We start from the raw sequence: 16,828 nt of genomic DNA, 5'->3' as shown, positions 1-16,828 counted from the left end.
CACGCGCAGGCGCAGTACACACGCGTCCGGAGCTGCCCCGGCGGGTTTGGGATGGAGGAAGGTGGGGTGGGAATGCAGGACGGGTCACTTGACGCAGGGTGCAGCCAACTCTGCGGCTCTGCTCGGCGCTGCCCCTGGGAACAGGGGGAGGGGTAGGAGAGGCTTTTCTGGGGCTACATTAAAGGAGAACTTGCATTTCCCTAAGAATGATGCGGGTGGGCCCTTATCTGGAGAAGAGTGGAGCCCCTAGATGGGCTGCGAAGTCACCCCGCCACAGGATTCGGGGGTCCGCCCAGCTAGTGGGACTGCTGATCGCCCTCCTGAGCGCACTTGGCTGCTGCGCCCAGGCCCCAGGTAGGGCTACAAAGCTCGTATGTGCTCCTGGGCTGTCTTCCCTTGCAATGCTTTGGCGCTTGCTATTAGATTTATTTTATTTCGTCACGTATTATTGTTCCAGAGTAGTGTCTAAGGCCAATCTAATCATTTTACTATTATAATGTTTTTGCTCTCATGTGGTAAATCTGACCGTTTCTACTTAGGGCCCAGGAATGACTCAGCCTAGTGTAATGATAATAAAGTTAACTACCAGATGGACAGTCATGAACATAACTTGATTTCCACATGAAATGATCCCCTGTAACTTCTTGACATCAGAAAAGAGTTTATTTATCTTCTTTGTGCTTCAGTTCATGTGGATAAGCTTTTTGGAACAGACAGCACAGTTTTTCCTGTAACTAAAGCAGAAGATTCGTGCACGTGGGAAATAAAGTAGATGGCAGTCTCGTTAATACTTCAACATATCAGATGTCGGCTTTTATGTGCTACAAAGAGATTCCTTGGTGGGCTCTCTAGGGCAGATTGTCAGTCCTTGTTTTCATTCTCTTTTGCCTCTCCACATTGCAGACTTTCCCCGCTGACTCGCCTCGGTAAACCTCAGCTCCGGCGGCTTCAGTCAGTCTTCTATGGCTTGCCCCTATGCATCCTGCTTAACTAGTTTCCAAACTCTCCGTCTAAATCTCTGGTTTTAAAATACGCATAACTCCCTTGTACAAAACAAGTTTCTCTTTGCTGGACCTGTCTCCCCTATGTTAGGACCCCACTTATCTCTCTTCTGTTTTATTTTGGTTGTGTTTGAGTCAGGCTCCATATTTAGCCAACTGTTACCATTGTTTAACCCTCCTGCCTATTTAATCCTTTGCCTCAGATTCCCCCAGGCTGGGAATGCGCGCGCGCGCACACACACACACACACACACACACACACACACACACACACACACAGAATATCTGTGTGAGTGTATGCCACGTGTGTGAAGTGCATAGGAAAGCCAGAAGATGGCATTGGAACCCCTGGACCTGAAGTGATGGCAATTGTGAACTATGTAACATGACATCTCAATCTCTTTCTATCTTTTGCTTTGCTTTGTTTTGTTTTTTGAGGCAAGGACTCAAAACGTAGCCTTGGTTGGCCTGGAACTTGCTGTGTATTCCAGGCTAGCTTTGAACTCATAGAGATCCACTTGCCTCTGCCTCCCAAGTGCTGGAATTAGAGGTGTGCACCATGACCCCCCAGCACACCACAATCTCTTGATAACAAACCCTAAGCACACACACACACACTTTTCTTGATCCCTGCTCCTTGATCCCTGTGGTCTGGCTACACAGCTATCCATGTCTTCCCACGAGTAAAGACAAGAAGGCAAGCTTCTATTTCTGCAGCCTATTCACTTGACAATCGTGATCATTCGCTCCCTGAAGACTCACTTCTCACTGCTCCTGCATCCTCTTGTTTTCTTCTTTCTCAGCCTTGCACCATCCGTTTCTAGTTAAGGTTACTGGCATTTATACCTTTCCCCTTGCTGGCCTCCTAAGTTTAGGTGTTCCCGAGAACTCTTAGTTTTCATGTATACATGGGTAGAGGCATTATCTTCCTTATGACTTCTACCAGAGGCTGACATTTAGAATTTCACCTATGTTTAAAATATTCCTTGGGGGGCTGGAGAGAAGGCTCAGTGGTTAAGAGCACTGACTGTTCTTCCAGAGGGCCCAGGTTCAATTCCCAGCACCCACATGGTGGCTCACAACTGTCTGTAACTCCAGTTCCAGAGGATCTGACACTCTCACACAGACATACATGCAGGCAAAACACCAGCGCAAGTGAAATAAAAATAAATAAATATTTTATAAATATTCCCTGCTTAGCAATAGTCTCCCTGCTTATAAATTTCCAACTACCCACCTGGTACAGTTCCTCATGACGGTTTCTCAGGAGCTCCAAACACAGTGTGACAGAACACTGATTGTCTTCTCATTCCCTGTCTGCTGTCCCCCCATGTCTCATGTCCTCTCACCCTCAAAGCATCCACCATCTTCCTCCTGTCATAAGAAAAAAATGGGTTGTACCTGGAGAATGACACTCCACGTGTGTCCACATACACACATGAACAAAAAGATAAACAAAATCATATATATATATATATATATATATATATATATACATATATATATATAAATGTAAATGTGTTTGATACAAGCATGCATTGTAAAATTATTCAATTGAGCTATCTAGTAAATCTTTCTGAACTTATAGTGTCTCTTCCACAGTGACTTGTTGTAAAAATTGAGATAGATGATTTAGCCAATTTTGCTCCCCCACATTAGATGTAGAATTTCTGTATAGTCCTGTCTCTCCTTAATAAACTGAATCAATCTCAGCAGGTCTCAACAACCATGGTTGTGCAGTAGGAAGCAATATCTTGGGGATAAAATGTGGGCATATATTCAGAAGGATCCCCAGAGGTCCAAATGTGCACATGGCGTTGAGAGCCTCTGGCTCATCACAACTACTGTTACCTTCTTGCCTGTGGGTACCACCTTACCCACAAGCTGGGGAGTGATAGAAGGCAGTATTTTGGGAGTGGACTTTGGACTGGCCGCCTGAAATGAAATCCTGGCTACATCACTTTCTGGTTGTGGTCCTGTAACTTTGAGAACAGGCTGTCTTCTCCACAAGCCCTTTCTCAGTCTTCCCAGTCAGAATTAATCTCTGCTTCTTCATAACACTTTCTGTCTCTGTGATAATGCTGGGCTGGTTCATGACAATCTCTCAAAGAATGTTTATGAAGTGCATTATTACCATGTTGCACATTGTCTTGCCATTCTGTGCGTGCACATTTATCTATGACAAGAAACTCTTTGAGGGCAAAGATATGGTATTATTCGTTTTTGTACACCATATGGTGTTCTGTCCATTTAAATACTCAGTGGGTTTGGAATCTATAGGGAAACTTATTTTAAATGAATGTTAGAGAAGTTACATCAATCAGATACACTGTTTAGTGTTGTTTTCAAATATTGCCAAGGACACCATTCAATCCAGCTCCTTCACCTCCCAGCAGGAAGGCTTTATGACTGAAATGGGGAACAGTGTGATGGTGGGTTACCATAGCTACCACTGCAAACTGTCTATCTCATCCTGCCAAATCTGCCAACCAACATAGTAACAAATGGGGCCCAGTGTCATGAAATGATATGATATATACAAGCAATCCAAGAAAGAACAGTAAACACCACACACGACGTGTTTCGTACACATTCTTGATCCTAAGGGTAGCTGAATTCCAATCCATAAAGTCAATTCTCATTTTAGCAACCCTCACCTAAAAACCCCTTAATAATAATTCTCTTTTTTCTAAAAGTAAATGAGTGCCATTTGGTCACTTTGCTTAGAATTATTGATTCAGTTGAGATTCTGGAGCCACGAATTACCTGCCTGTGCTTTGTTATTTGTTTATTATTTTATTTAAGTATGACTTCAGTGAGGTAGACTCAAGGCTTCCAAAAACCAAGATAGAATAACTTCACTGTGATGTCCTGTGCATTTACTGTCTCTTGCTACCAAGTCCAAATTATTCATGACCCCAAATTGGAAGAGAATTGAAAGAAAAGAAAAAAGCAGGCCAGAAAGGTGGGTATGGATCCTATTCTATTGATTTAAATATGATGTTTAATGTTTATTGTCTGTCTCCCATCTCAAGAATGGATAAGTTACTCCAGCGCAGGATTCTGCTATGACAGTCACTGACATATGCCAGTACCCCTTGGCACGTAGTAGGCCGTCGGGTTACTGTTGAGTTTATGAGTGGTCATATTCTAAGTGTTGTGTCTGTGCCTTTTTATACCCACTGGAAAATGAGAAGAGAGGCACGTTTAGTGGCAGAAGTGGGTGCAGGCTGGGTCAGCGTGTGCAAAGCCTGACTCTGCTCTGAAGATCAATCACTCCACCTGTGGTCTGACTGGTCCCGAAGCCCCGCCCTTGGGCGGGCTCTTGGCCGAAAACCTACCTGTGATTGGCTGTACCGCGTTGATGGGCGTGCAGGGCCGCATTGGAGGAGCCGCGCTCTAAACTTCCGGGAGCGGCGGTTAGCATAGCCCGGGCGGTTGATCTGGAGGTCTCTCGGGCGGTTTGGAGGCTGGTTGGGAAGCCCAGGAAACCTGAGTGTCCGCCGCTCGGATCATCCAAGTGTCAGTGGAGGGGATTGCGGGCCCCGTGGGCAGAGGATGCATGGCGGCCGCAGGGCTGCGAGGGTAGTGGGGTGAGCAGGCGAAGGCCCTCGAGCAGGGCCTTGCGTTTACACCCACCCAGCCACTTACTCCTGCAGTTCCGGGACCCCGAGGTTCCGGAGAGGTCCCAGTGGTGATGGAATATGGGTGTAGCCCCTTCTTAGGATGGGGTCCTGGCATAGTACCTCACCTTGCTGCTTTCCTGGTTTCTGACAGATTTGAGTATGGCAGAAGGGGACACCTTGGTCTCAGTGGATTACGAAATTTTTGGGAAGGTTCAAGGGGTGTTTTTCCGCAAGTACACTCAGGTATGTGACTCGAAGAGGTGTTGGGGCGCATAATTAGGTGATGGACATGAGGCCTAGTTCTGGGAAATGGGAATTTGGAGAGGCTGGCTTTTGGGTAGCTTCAAGGGGATAGCTGTGACTCGAGATGCACGATGGATTGAGACTGTTCTGCAGTCTGTAAAACACATGCATATGCAAGTGGCTCCTGAGCGGTCTCTTTCTGGGAGTGGTAAGTGAGCACCTAGACACTCCTCCGAAGGAGAGTATCCCTAAGCACCCTGCTTAGCCAAGTCACTTTTATAGGAAAGCTACCGAAAAGTTATGTAATCACCCTTCATACCCACTGCAAGTTTATTCCTCCAACTTCCTCTCAATACCTCAGTTTCTCTCTTTTCACCCTGGAACTCAAACCCAGGGACTTTGTGCAGGCTAAGCAAGCATTACCAGCTAACCTATCCCCCCCCCCCCCAGCCCATCAATTAATTCCTTTCTTTTTATCTTTGAACGAGAACAAGAACATCCACCTTTTCTAATGTAAGCTTTCCTGATTAAAATACCGTATCAGGCTGTGTGTGGTGACACACGACTTTAATCCCAGCACTGAGGAGGTAGAGGCAGGTGGATCTCTGTGAGTTTGAGACTAGCCTGATCTACATAGGGAGTTCAGTACATCAAGGACTACACAGAGAAACCCTGTCTCAAAAACAAACAAACAAAAAAGTTTTGCCTTCCAGCATAGGTGTTAACATGGAAGGTGAGTCTGGTATTCCCCTTATAGTAATGGGGAATGTTTGAGGAAAAGAACAGGCTTGGCAGCCTGGGCCTCTGTTTCCCTGTCTCTCATCTCACAATGTACAAGGGCAATCTCAATTTTCCTTCTGCCTTCAGCAGAGGGAGATGAGGCCGTTGCCTGCCCAATGCCTGTGCAACGCTACGGATTAAGATACAGGTCTACGGAACTTCCCTCGAGTGTCCTATTGCCAGGACTGCAATGCTAAAACTTCAAACCTGAATCTTTGAAAGAGGGATGTCAGTTGTCAGTCCCTCTTATTAATTCGCAAATCCGTTTTCCTGTCTGCATTCCTTTGTGAAGCACCCGTTAGCTGCTGCAAGTCATAACGATGTTTGGGTTAGCTTTACCGCTGGTTATTCAGTGCAGGTTCCTGTGGCTTAGTAAACGGCGGTGACATGCTCAAAGAGGAATCTTAAGTTGTCAAGGAAAAGAGAACAGATATTATAGGGCATCTTTCTCTCTCTGCCCCCACCCTCACCCCCAGTTTGTAGACAGTTTAGAATACAGAAAAGCAGGGGCTGGAGAGATGGCTCAGCAGTTTAGAGCACTGGCTGCTCTTCCAGAGGGCCCGGGGTCAATTCCCAGTGCCCACGTGGCAGCTCACAACTGTCTGTAACTCCAGTTCCAGGGGATCTGACACCTTCACACCAATGCACATAAAATAAAGTTAAAAAATATTTTTAAAAAAATATAGAAAAGCGCCGGATGGTGGTGGCGCATACCTTTTATCCCAGCACTCGGGAGGCAGAACCAGGTGGATCTCTGTGAGTTCAAGGCCAGCCTGGTCTACAGAGCAAGATCCAGGATAGGCATCAAAACTACACAGAGAAAACAAAACAAAACAAAAATACAGAAAAGCAAACACTGATTTAAAAAAATGCTGTTTGTGGACTCTTCCTTTCCTTCTCTTTTGCAAGACAGGATTTCTCTGTGCAACCCTGGCTGTCCTGGAACTGGGTCTGTAGACCAGGCTGGCCTAAAACTCAGAAATCTGCCTGCCTCTGCCTCTGCCTTAAGAAGTGAGATCAAAGGCGTGCGCCGCCACGGGCCAGCTCTTGGGACTTTTCTTTCTTTAGATTTGTAAGCATTTCTTTTCTTTTCTTTCTGTTTTCTTTTTCTTTCTTTTTTGTTTTTGTTTTTGTTTGTTTGTTTGGTTTTTGGTTTTTTGAGACAGGGTTTCTCTGTGTGTATGTCTGCATGAAAGTGTCAGATCCCCTGCAACTGGAGTTACAGACAGTGGTGAGCTGTCATGTGGATGCTGGGAATTGAACTCAGGACCTCCTGAAGAGCAGCCAGTGCTCTTAACCACTGAGCCATCTCTCCAGCCCCCCATCGTTCACCTTTAAAGACACTGTAATTACTTCCTAGACAGAAGAAAAGAAACATTAGGAAAAGGAGCAGCAGAATTGGAAAGGGGATTGGCATGAGACTTCCCCCTTCAGAAATGAGCTTTACTGGGCGAGCCTTGTTCCTGGGGGGCAGGTCTATGGCCAGGCCTTGAGGGAGGAGAGCAGTATGAGAGACAGTCATCAGATGGAGCAGCATGGCAGGGCTTGCAGGCTTTCTGGTAAGGTGGCTCCGTGGGTAAAGGCTCTTGCCACCGAGACTGGTGGACTGAGTTCAATCCCCAGGACCCACAAGGTAGAAGGAGGGAATGGACCTCTGCAAGCAGTCCTCTGCCCTCCACACTTGTGCTACGGTATGTATGCCTCACCCTCGTAAATAAGTAAATGTGATTAAAAAGTACATTTTTGTAATGGAGAGGGGCATCGTTAAGAAAGATAACTTAGGAGCCTGGGGAGATGGCTCAGCAGCCCATACTGTTTTTCCAAAGGACTCAGTTCAGTTGCCAGAACACACATAGGGTGGTTCATAACCACCTCTAATTCTAGCCCCAGGGGACCTGGCACCACCCGCTTCTGGACTCTATGGGAACCAGCACTCAACCCATTCCCATCCAGCACATGAAGAGCCACCACAGATGGTACCTTCAAAGAAACCCCCCAGACAAGGAAAATACCTGACTTTTATGTTCTTTCAGTTTTAGAGTTTGTCAGTAAGTTCTTTTTAGTGATTTAGTATAGGATAGCCTACCGAATAAAGAGCATGGAGGAACCGGGTACCAGATAGGACCATATATTAGGGGCTCTGAGCTGTGAGGCTGTAACACAGCATGGCTCCTCAAACTCTTGGTCCAGAGAGAGCTGCAGCAGGGATATGCTGTGATTTCTCCAGGCTGCCTGTCTGGTCTCTTAGAGCAGACAGCGTCTTCACCGGGCGGGCCCATGACCTGACAAACAGAAACCTGATAGCTGCGGGGCCTGGTGAACCCCTTCATGCTGAGAGCCCTTCACAGCTGCTTCACTTCTCTAGCAAGTGTGACAGAAAGTGGGCTGTGGGTGCAATGTAAACAGGTTAGGTTAGGGAGTCCTCCGCAGTAAAAACAGTGGTGGTGCCGCCCAGGAAATTGTGGAATACTGTGTAATGACCTTTAAAGATACAATGGGTCACTTCATCTGGATTCATTTAGGTGTGGTCCTGGCTAAGGGCAAAGGCAAGGATCACATAACCTCAAGCTTTTTCTGTTTAATACACCCAGTAGATTGCTGATTAAGAGAAGAGAAAGAGCGTCAGGGGTATAGCTTTGAGCTATTGTGCTTGCCTAGGTAGCATGCAAAGGCTCCAGGTGAATTCCCAGTGCTGTAAAACACGAACACTCAGGGTCTCTCCCACTTTGATTTGGCTGGGCGTGATGGTGGGCACTTATAATCCCAGCACTCAGAAGGCAGAGGCAGGAGGATGGCAGAAAGACTACCTGATGAGTTAGATCTACATCAGCCAAAGCTACATAATGAGAGTGTCTCAAAGAAAAGACAAGAAAGAAAAGACAAGAAATGAACAAGCTGCAAGCCAAGGACCCTAGACCAGTCAGCCTTAGGAAATCGTTTTAAAGGCGTTTTTGGGGCTTACTCTTCAGTACTTAACCACATTCATTACTATATAATGGAAATTTCAAAGAAGCCAGCGCTGAGTTTTGTAGAATAAAAAAGGAGGAATGGAATTGAGTGGCTAACACTTGATGTTAAAATCAGCTATGGGATCCTCCTTGGTGTCTGTTTTGATTTTTCTGGGCAATGTCAAATTAGTTTCAGTGGTTTGATTCTAGGCCAAGATTCCGTCCACAGATTCTAGTCTCTCTTTGGTGCAAACTAACTGGATCGCTCTTTCTCTTTTCTCCCCCTTAGGCTGAGGGTAAAAAGCTGGGTCTGGTAGGCTGGGTCCAGAACACCGATCGGGGCACAGTGCAGGGACAACTACAAGGTCCCATCTCCAAGGTGCGGCCCATGCAGGAATGGCTGGAGAAAAGAGGAAGTCCTAAGTCGCACATTGACAGAGCGAACTTCAACAACGAGAAAGTCATCACAAAGCTAGATTATTCAGACTTCCAAATTGTAAAATAATGACCTGAAGTTTTTCCAAATAACCTCACTCCTTTTTTATGGATATAGAACGAACGATTCTATGCTCAGTATTAGAATTTCTCAGTAAGTTATTTTAGCTGTGTTTTTGAAAGTTACCGTGTGTTACATGTATGATGGAATACAATTGTGTATAATTTTAACCAATAAAAACACATTAGAACCTTATGCTTACTGTGCTTTTTAAATCTTCAGTGAACTTTTGGGCAACATGATATATTCAATCTGTTGTGAGAGGAAGATTTTGAGGTAGTTTAGAGAGGTCTGGGAGAGAAGTGACTTTGAATTGTTTCTTTAAATTGTTACACAGTTTCTTCAGGGAGATTCAATGTGTGGTAAGGTCAGGTTAGAAGTGTTGAGATGTGTTGGACTGGTTACTTTCGGTTTTCAGGTTCTTGGGATATCTATGGTCATTCCTTTCCATGGGTTAGAAAGTCACAGGCTGTAGTTACTGGCTGGATTGCGCCCCTCCCCTCATTTGAACGCTCAGACTCTAAACCAAGTCCCAATCCTCCACGACCGCAGACACACAAGTGTGTGTGCACAAAAGATGTGAAGACAGCCAGCTACACCCCAAGAAGAGGCCTCAGAAGAAATCCTGGCTGACACCTTACTCTCTGACTTGTCCCAGATCTGGGGAAAAACAAACCAAATCAAACAAAAAACTCCTGGCTACTTAAGCCACCCAGCCTGTGGCCTTTTGTCATGGAGTCCTGGCCAAAGGAGCAATAATCAGGATCTTGCTTCATCGGCCCTAGAAGTCTGATTTGATTTGCTTAGTAATTAAATAAATAGATACTTAATTTAAAATTTGTCATAAGTTCCATTAAAGGGAGGAGGGGTGGCCTGGAGCGATGGCTCAGCAGTTAAGAGCACTGGTAGCTCTCCCAGAGGTCCTGAGTTCAGTTCCCAGCTCACAACTGTCTACAGCTGTAGTCCCACCGATCGGATGCCCTCTGGTGGGATGCAGATGTAATGCAGACAAAAATGCACATATGTAAATACATAAATTAAAAAAAAAAAAGGTTTTAGGGCCCAGGGGAGGAGGTTTCAATGAAACTGAGACAGAGGCAAAAAACTGATAGGCTAATAATTCCCAAAATATTCTCTATGTGCTGTTTAGAGCTCTGTTCTCTGTTCTCCTTCAGTTAGGAAAAAGCAGTAGTGGTATTGGGAAGATTAAAAAAATAATAAAAAGTAAATCAAGGAATGGATCCTGGCGTCATGATTTGTAAATTAAGAGAGTTGTAGGAGGCAGAGGCAGGCGGGTTCAAGGCCAGCCTGGTCTACAAAGTGAGTTTCAGGACAGCCAGGGTTGTTACACACAGAAATCCTGACCTGAAAAATCAAGAGGGAGAAGAAAGGTCTGGCTTCTTAGCATTTATTCTAAGAGAGCTCTGCATTCTCTGAATGTCTTCTTGACACCAGGACACGGCAGTAAACAAAACCAAAACCCACCTTCACATAGTCTACAATATAGCGAACAAAAGCCAAGGAAACAAAAGATTAATCCAGCCGGTCGGTGGTGGCACACGACTTCAATGCCAACAACACTCGGGAGGCAGAGGCAGGTGAATCTCAGTGAGTTCGAGGCCAGCCTGGTCTACAGAGTGAGTTCCAGGACAGGTTCCAAGGGCTACACAGAGACACCCTGTCTCGAAAATCCAAAAACAAAAGAAACAACCCAAAATATAAATCGGGGCCAAATATGAGTACATGCAAAGGGGAAGAGAGCGAGGAAAAGAACAAAGCAAAACTTATTGGAAACAGCCGATCACCCAGTCACCAAAAGACAATTAGGCACGAGCTCTAATTGGAACCAGCCAGGTGAAAAGGGGCACGTTCCCAGCAGGGCCACCTTGGCGCCTGCGCACTAGACGAGCAGCAGCGGGCCCGCGGCGTCTCGGAAGCGCATGCTCTAGAGCGCGCGCCCGGCGTCGGAGGCGGTTGTTCCGTGAGAGTTGATGGAGGACATTCGAGGTGAAGGGGGGGAAGCACGTGTTGAAAGATGGTCCCGAGAGCTCGTCTAACACCAGGAGAGCTGTGGTGACGGCCGCGGGCCTGCCCGGAGGTGCCCGGGGCCCCCGGGAGGCGGGGCCTCGGGAGCGGCGGGGCGGGTGGAGTGCGCAGGCGCGGGCTTCCTGGCCGGGACGCTGCACTGGCTGCACCCTAGGACTGCGGTGTCACCGGAATGCTTGTTACACCTTCTCCCCGTTTGCCAACGGCCGCCGTGTTCTTTGTCTTAGACAGCAAGCGTAGCCCCCGTTTCCCCAGGCTTTACAAAAACCCGCCCTGTCACCAGCCGTGCTGGTATCGCTTATGAAGAAGGGAGTGAGACCTTTAATGACCTGGACTCTCAGGGTTTATTTGTACCTGCAAGGAAACTTGAAATCAGGTTCAAACAACCCTTACTGTTGCCAAGTTGTGTTCTGGGGGGGAGGGGGAGGTCTATAAAGACCGAGAGTATCAATACAAAAGAATATGAGTAATAAGGGCTTTTCAGCAAACTGTCCAGCAACACACGAGCAGGATTTAAATAGCAAATGGTAAAAAACTTACAGGCAAAGGAATTTCCATGATTTATTCTCCCCCCCAAGAAGTAATTGTGACTGTAGTAATCGCTTAATATCTATCTTTTCCTTGATATATTTGACTTTTTTTTTTCTTTTTGAGACAGGGTTTCTCTGTGTAGCTTTGTGCCTTTCCTGGATCTCACTCTGTAGACCAGGCTGGCCTCGCACTCACAGAAATCCGCCTGCCTCTCCCTCCCAAGTGCTGGGATTAAAAGCGTGAGCCGCCACCGCCCAGCTGTATATTTGACTTTTTAATTCCTATTGTTTTACTTTCTTACTTAAAGTGTCTTAGCACATCAAAGTTTTTCTAAAAGTCATGGTTATTGTGTAATGTATAAATGTTATGAAACTAACTTGGACTTTTTTCACGAATAATTTCTAGTTTAATGTTTCTTAGCTGAATTTAATTTAGGCATCTGTTTTTAGTGAAGTGCTTAGAATTTTGCATAGTGTCCTTTATGGGTCAACATCAAGTATAATTAGGATTTCACTTTAGGGCATTCACTTTAGGAACAGGGAGAATTATGAAATTATGAATGCTTCTTTGGAATTGAAGTCCATTATACCAGGCATGAGTTTTGTGTGCCGTTTGAAAATTAGGAGTGTACTTCTGTTTCGTATTTTGGTTTAATATTTTATTTTCCTCAAACTGTTCTTCATAATACTTGAGATAATTGAGTATTGCTGTATAACTGAGGATATGTGTTTGGTTTTTTTTCCCCATAGGTGGTTATTTCTAGTCAGAGAAGAAAGCCAGTTTCTGGGATTCTCTCCACATGTCTACCTGCCATGATCAAGTGTTTGTCAGAGGAAGTACAAGCCAAATTTCGTTCCGGTTTGGCCATAATCTCCTTAGGCCAGTGTGTTGAGGAACTTATCCTCAACAGTATTGATGCTGAAGCAAAATGTGTGGCCATCAGAGTGAATATGGAAACCTTCCAGGTTCAAGTGATAGACAATGGATTTGGGATGGCGGGGGATGATGTGGAGAAGGTGGGAAACCGGTATTTTACCAGTAAATGCAACTCAATACAGGATTTGGGGAACCCAAAGTTTTATGGTTTCCGAGGAGAGGCCTTGGCAAGTATAGCTGACATGGCTAGTGCTGTGGAAATTTTATCCAAGAAAAACACGACTATGAAAACCTTTGTGAAAATGTTTCAGAATGGGAAAGCCCTAAGTGTGTGCGAAGCTGATTTGACTAGACCAAGTGTGGGGACAACAGTGACAGTGTATAACCTGTTTTCCCAGGTGCCTGTGAGGAGGAAAAGCATGGATCCTAGACTAGAGTTTGAGAAGGTTAGGCAGAGGGTAGAAGCCCTGTCCCTGATGCACCCTTCCATCTCTTTCTCTTTGAGGAATGATGTTTCTGGTGCCATGGTTCTCCAACTCCCCAAAACCAAAGACATGTGTTCTCGATTTTGTCAAATTTATGGACTAGGCAAGTCCCAAAAGTTAAGAGAAATACATTTTAGATACAAGGAGTTTGAGTTTAGTGGCTACATTAGCTCCGAAGCACACTACAATAAGAATATGCAGTTTTTGTTTGTGAACAGAAGACTGGTTTTAAGGACAAAGTTGCATAAACTCATTGACTTTTTATTAAGAAGAGAAAGTATTATATGTAGGCCGAAGACTGGCTCTGCCAATAGGCAGATGAATTCAAGTCCTCGGCGTCGTTCTGGCCCAGAACTCCATGGGATATATGTGATCAATGTGCAGAGCCAGCTCTGTGAATATGACGTGTGCCTGGAGCCAGCCAAAACACTGATTGAGTTTCAGAACTGGGATACCCTGCTGGTTTGTATTCAGGAAGGCGTGAAAAGGTTTTTAAAGCAAGAAAAACTATTTGTAGAATTATCAGGTGAAGACATTAAGGAATTTAATGAAGAGAATGATTTCCGTTTGTTTGGTACGACTCTTCAAACACATGCACCCACTCGGGAGAAGTGTGACCAGAGCAGTTTCCAGGAAGCGTGCAATAATATTTTGGATTCCTATGAAATGTTTAATTTGCAGTCGAAAGCTGTGAAAAGGAGAGCTACTGCAGAAAATACAAACACACAGGATTCTGGGGATTCAGAAGCGAGCAGAAATAAGACAACAGAGGACTCACTGTGCAGCTGTGACGCCGATGGCCTGGGCCGCAGTCAAATGACAGAGTCATCATTACACGGCAAAGACAGCGCTCACGTAGAATCAAGGGTGTTGGAAGAAGAGGTAGTTGAAGAATCACGATCTGGAGAAAATGAGGAACATCAGAAATCTTTCTTGGAACATAAGATTTCAGAAAGTCCACATGGAACTCGCCCCAAACTGTTTTCAAGTCCTATCTGGACACATCGTGTCTTCGAGGAGAGTGAGGCAGATCTAGAGACACAGAAAATAAGTACTGCTGTTAATGTCATGGCTGCCAACATTCCCCAGGATAGTGGGATTCAGAGTCTCCTAGAAAAACACAAAGATGCTACTGAAGTGGGGTACCAACCTCTGCCTTTTGAGACAGCAGTATTTAGAGTACAAGGTACACAGAGAAAGAAGGAAAAAAGAAAAAAAGAGCCTCGTAGGCATGAAAGAGTAAATGTTTTTAGTTATGGACAAGTTAAATTACGCTCCACTGGCTTTATCACTCATGTGGTACAAAATGAGTACACCAAGTCAACTGAAACAGAACATTCACTTAAAAATTATGTTCGCCCCGGTCCTGTAAGTGCCCAGGAAGCATTTGGAAATAGAGCATACCACGCACTTGAGACTCCAGACATGGATTTAACAAGCACTGTAAGTAAAGAATCTGCTCAGCTGCCCCACAAAAAGTTCTGCAGGACAAATACAGGTTATGGGACAGAGAAGAACCCAGTAGCAGCGGATGAGAGCTTGGCTCTTTTTCAGGAAGGTGGTGCAGGATCACACACGGATTGTTTTTTGCCTGCTACATCCTCCTTCCTGTGGGGTAGATCTGCTTCAGACAGTAGTAAGAGAACAGATAAGACTATGCGTTCCTCCAGACACATGGTCCGTAGGAAGCTAAGCCTGCATTCACAAATAGGATCTTTAGAGAAGTTTAAGAGGCAGTATGGGAAGGTTAACAGTTCTCTAGATGCAGAAAGGGAAAATCACACCGAAGTCAGGAACCACTACGACCCTCAGGTCGAACCTGACATTCTCCTGGAAAACAATAGTCAGGTTGATATGTCTGGTGGTGTTAAGATCACTACTGTGGAGCACAGTGATTCTTACAGTACTTGTCAACCAGTAAGTCATATCCTGTACTCAGAGAAATGTCCATTTTCCAAAGAGGATTGCTTAGAACAGATGCCTCATTTCAGAGAAAGTCCTATTACTCTGGCAGAATTATCTCACGGTAACAGAAAACCTTCCAATGTTGAGAAGACCAATCAATCACTGGCTTCTAAATTATCCAGACTGAAAGGTTCTGAAAAAGAGATGCAAACAGGCCATAGTGAACTTCCAGACAGTAGCCAGGGCACTAGTAAGTTAGACTTACATTTTTGTGAATTATTTAAAAATACACATGAAAAAACAGAGAGTGGCATGCTCCTAATACCAGACTCTGCCACACAGGCTAGTTCCAGCAGTAACAGTGCAATACATTCTAACAATATTGTGGGTGACACAGAAAAACCAGAAACTCCTTTGCTGTTACCCTGTGATGATTCTAAAATCAGTAAAGATTCAGATGTTTGCATCAAATCTTCAGAGCAACATATAGGAAATGCTGATTCTCCCAGTAGAATGATCGTGAGTCAGGTCAAAGATGCCACTGCCGGCCAAGATGGAATTTGTTCCCAGAATGATGAATCTAAAGCACAATCTCGTTCTGAAAACGAAGACTCAGATGCACACTGTATGGGCTGGCAACAGCACTTTGATGTAAGCCTAGGAAGAATGGTTTACATCAACAGAACTACAGGACTGAGCACATTCATTGCTCCCACTGAAGATGTTCAGACCGCTTGTACTAAAGACCTCACAACTGTGGCTGTGGATGTCCTATGTGGGAATGGTAAGTATGTGGTAGTCACTGGCGTGAAATGTTTTTGAAAAGGAATAGTGAACGAAGAGCAATGTAATTGTTCACAGAGGTGGCAGCCTTAGCAGATAGCAATGGAAAGCTGTTTTTTATTGTTTTATTGTTTGAAGTTGGGAATATTGAGACAGGGTCTTGCTATGTAGCCCAGGCTGGCCTCAAACTCTCTCTGTAGCCAGGTTGGTCTTGAACTCATGATAGCTCCTGTTATCCAAGTGCTAGAATTAAAAGTATGTACCACAACACCCATTTTCTGAAGGCCAAAGGTATTTACATGTGTCTAAGACATATGTGTGTATGTGGGGTGGGACTTCATTTTAATAAAATTCTGCTGTTAATGGCTAAAAAGACCCACAGTACTTATTTATCCTGTTTTCCCATTCTCCCCAAATATACTTCTGAAAGTTTGTCTTTAGAGACATGACTGCTTTCGTCTGTGGCTACCAGCCTAGGGTTGGGAAGATTCTTTACTTATTATAAGTTTCCAGGAAGATATATAGGTCATTGCAGTGGGATTTTGTGAGTTTCCCCTAGAAAGTAAGATTTGGCCAAACAGTTTCCAAGATATAGGCTAGATAGGTGCCTTCATAACTATATTTTTCAAATGTACTTTATTATAATGTATATATCAATCCACTTGGTACATTTCTGATATAAGAAGTATGTAATGATGTGGCTTTCAGATCACACCATAAAGCAACACCAGAGCCTGGTCTAGGACTCTGGGTTCTCAGGTTTCGGGCAACATTAAAAGTGACATTGTTTTGGCAGTGTGTTGAGAGCCAGATGTTGGGAGACGTAAAGCTGATTTCCATCTGGCTATAATCTCAGCTTTCACTAGTAAGATAAACACTAAATATGCATCCCTGTTAAGTCTCGCATGCTGTAAAAGAATGTAAATTGTATGAATATAATTGCATATTATAATGTCTCCTTAAGATAAATATTTCTAGTTGGAGGCTCTGTTGTTAAATAAATCCTTTAGTTTTAAATGTTTTTCAAATTTCCTTTCTTATGGGAAAAAGGAATTACTGTTGTAACTTCTAGAGAATTTCATAGGAGGAGAAAACCCTTTGTTTTCAG

The 16,828-nt window shown here is 44.6% G+C and overlaps 2 protein-coding genes across 7 annotated transcripts in view; both read left to right on the top strand.

The window, feature by feature from the left end:
• Positions 1-53: 53 nt before the first annotated feature.
• On the top strand, positions 54-9,289 carry Acyp1 (acylphosphatase 1). 3 transcript variants are annotated; one of them, XM_036206448.1, is made up of 4 exons: positions 306-354; positions 3,807-3,966; positions 4,779-4,870; positions 8,888-9,289. In XM_036206448.1, exons 3-4 carry the CDS (start codon positions 4,787-4,789, stop codon positions 9,101-9,103), a joined length of 300 nt encoding a protein of 99 aa, XP_036062341.1. In that variant the 5' UTR covers positions 306-354; positions 3,807-3,966; positions 4,779-4,786; the 3' UTR covers positions 9,104-9,289. The 3 variants fall into 3 exon arrangements, with proteins under 3 accessions (XP_036062340.1, XP_036062341.1, XP_036062342.1); XM_036206447.1 differs by lacking the exon at positions 3,807-3,966 and having other exon boundaries at positions 54-354; XM_036206449.1 differs by lacking the exons at positions 306-354; positions 3,807-3,966 and adding an exon at positions 4,383-4,523.
• A 1,764-nt stretch (positions 9,290-11,053) lies between these two features.
• Positions 11,054-16,828, top strand: part of Mlh3 (mutL homolog 3) — a 35,832-nt gene continuing 30,057 nt past the window's right edge. For 3 of the 4 annotated variants that reach the window (XM_036206438.1, XM_036206437.1, XM_036206435.1), the window contains exons 1-2: positions 11,054-11,101; positions 12,421-15,721. In XM_036206438.1, the coding sequence (XP_036062331.1) occupies positions 12,484-15,721 (3,238 nt within the window). In that variant the 5' untranslated portion in view covers positions 11,054-11,101; positions 12,421-12,483. Of the gene's footprint in view, positions 11,193-12,420; positions 15,722-16,828 lie in introns of all 4 variants that reach the window. The other variant, XM_036206436.1, reaches the window with a different exon arrangement.

The sequence above is a fragment of the Onychomys torridus genome, chromosome 14 (genome assembly GCF_903995425.1).
Source record: "Onychomys torridus chromosome 14, mOncTor1.1, whole genome shotgun sequence".
Classification (NCBI taxonomy): domain Eukaryota; kingdom Metazoa; phylum Chordata; class Mammalia; order Rodentia; family Cricetidae; genus Onychomys; species Onychomys torridus.
The sequence above is the reverse complement of the archived record's forward strand: the minus strand, read 5'-3'. Positions and strand labels throughout refer to the sequence as shown.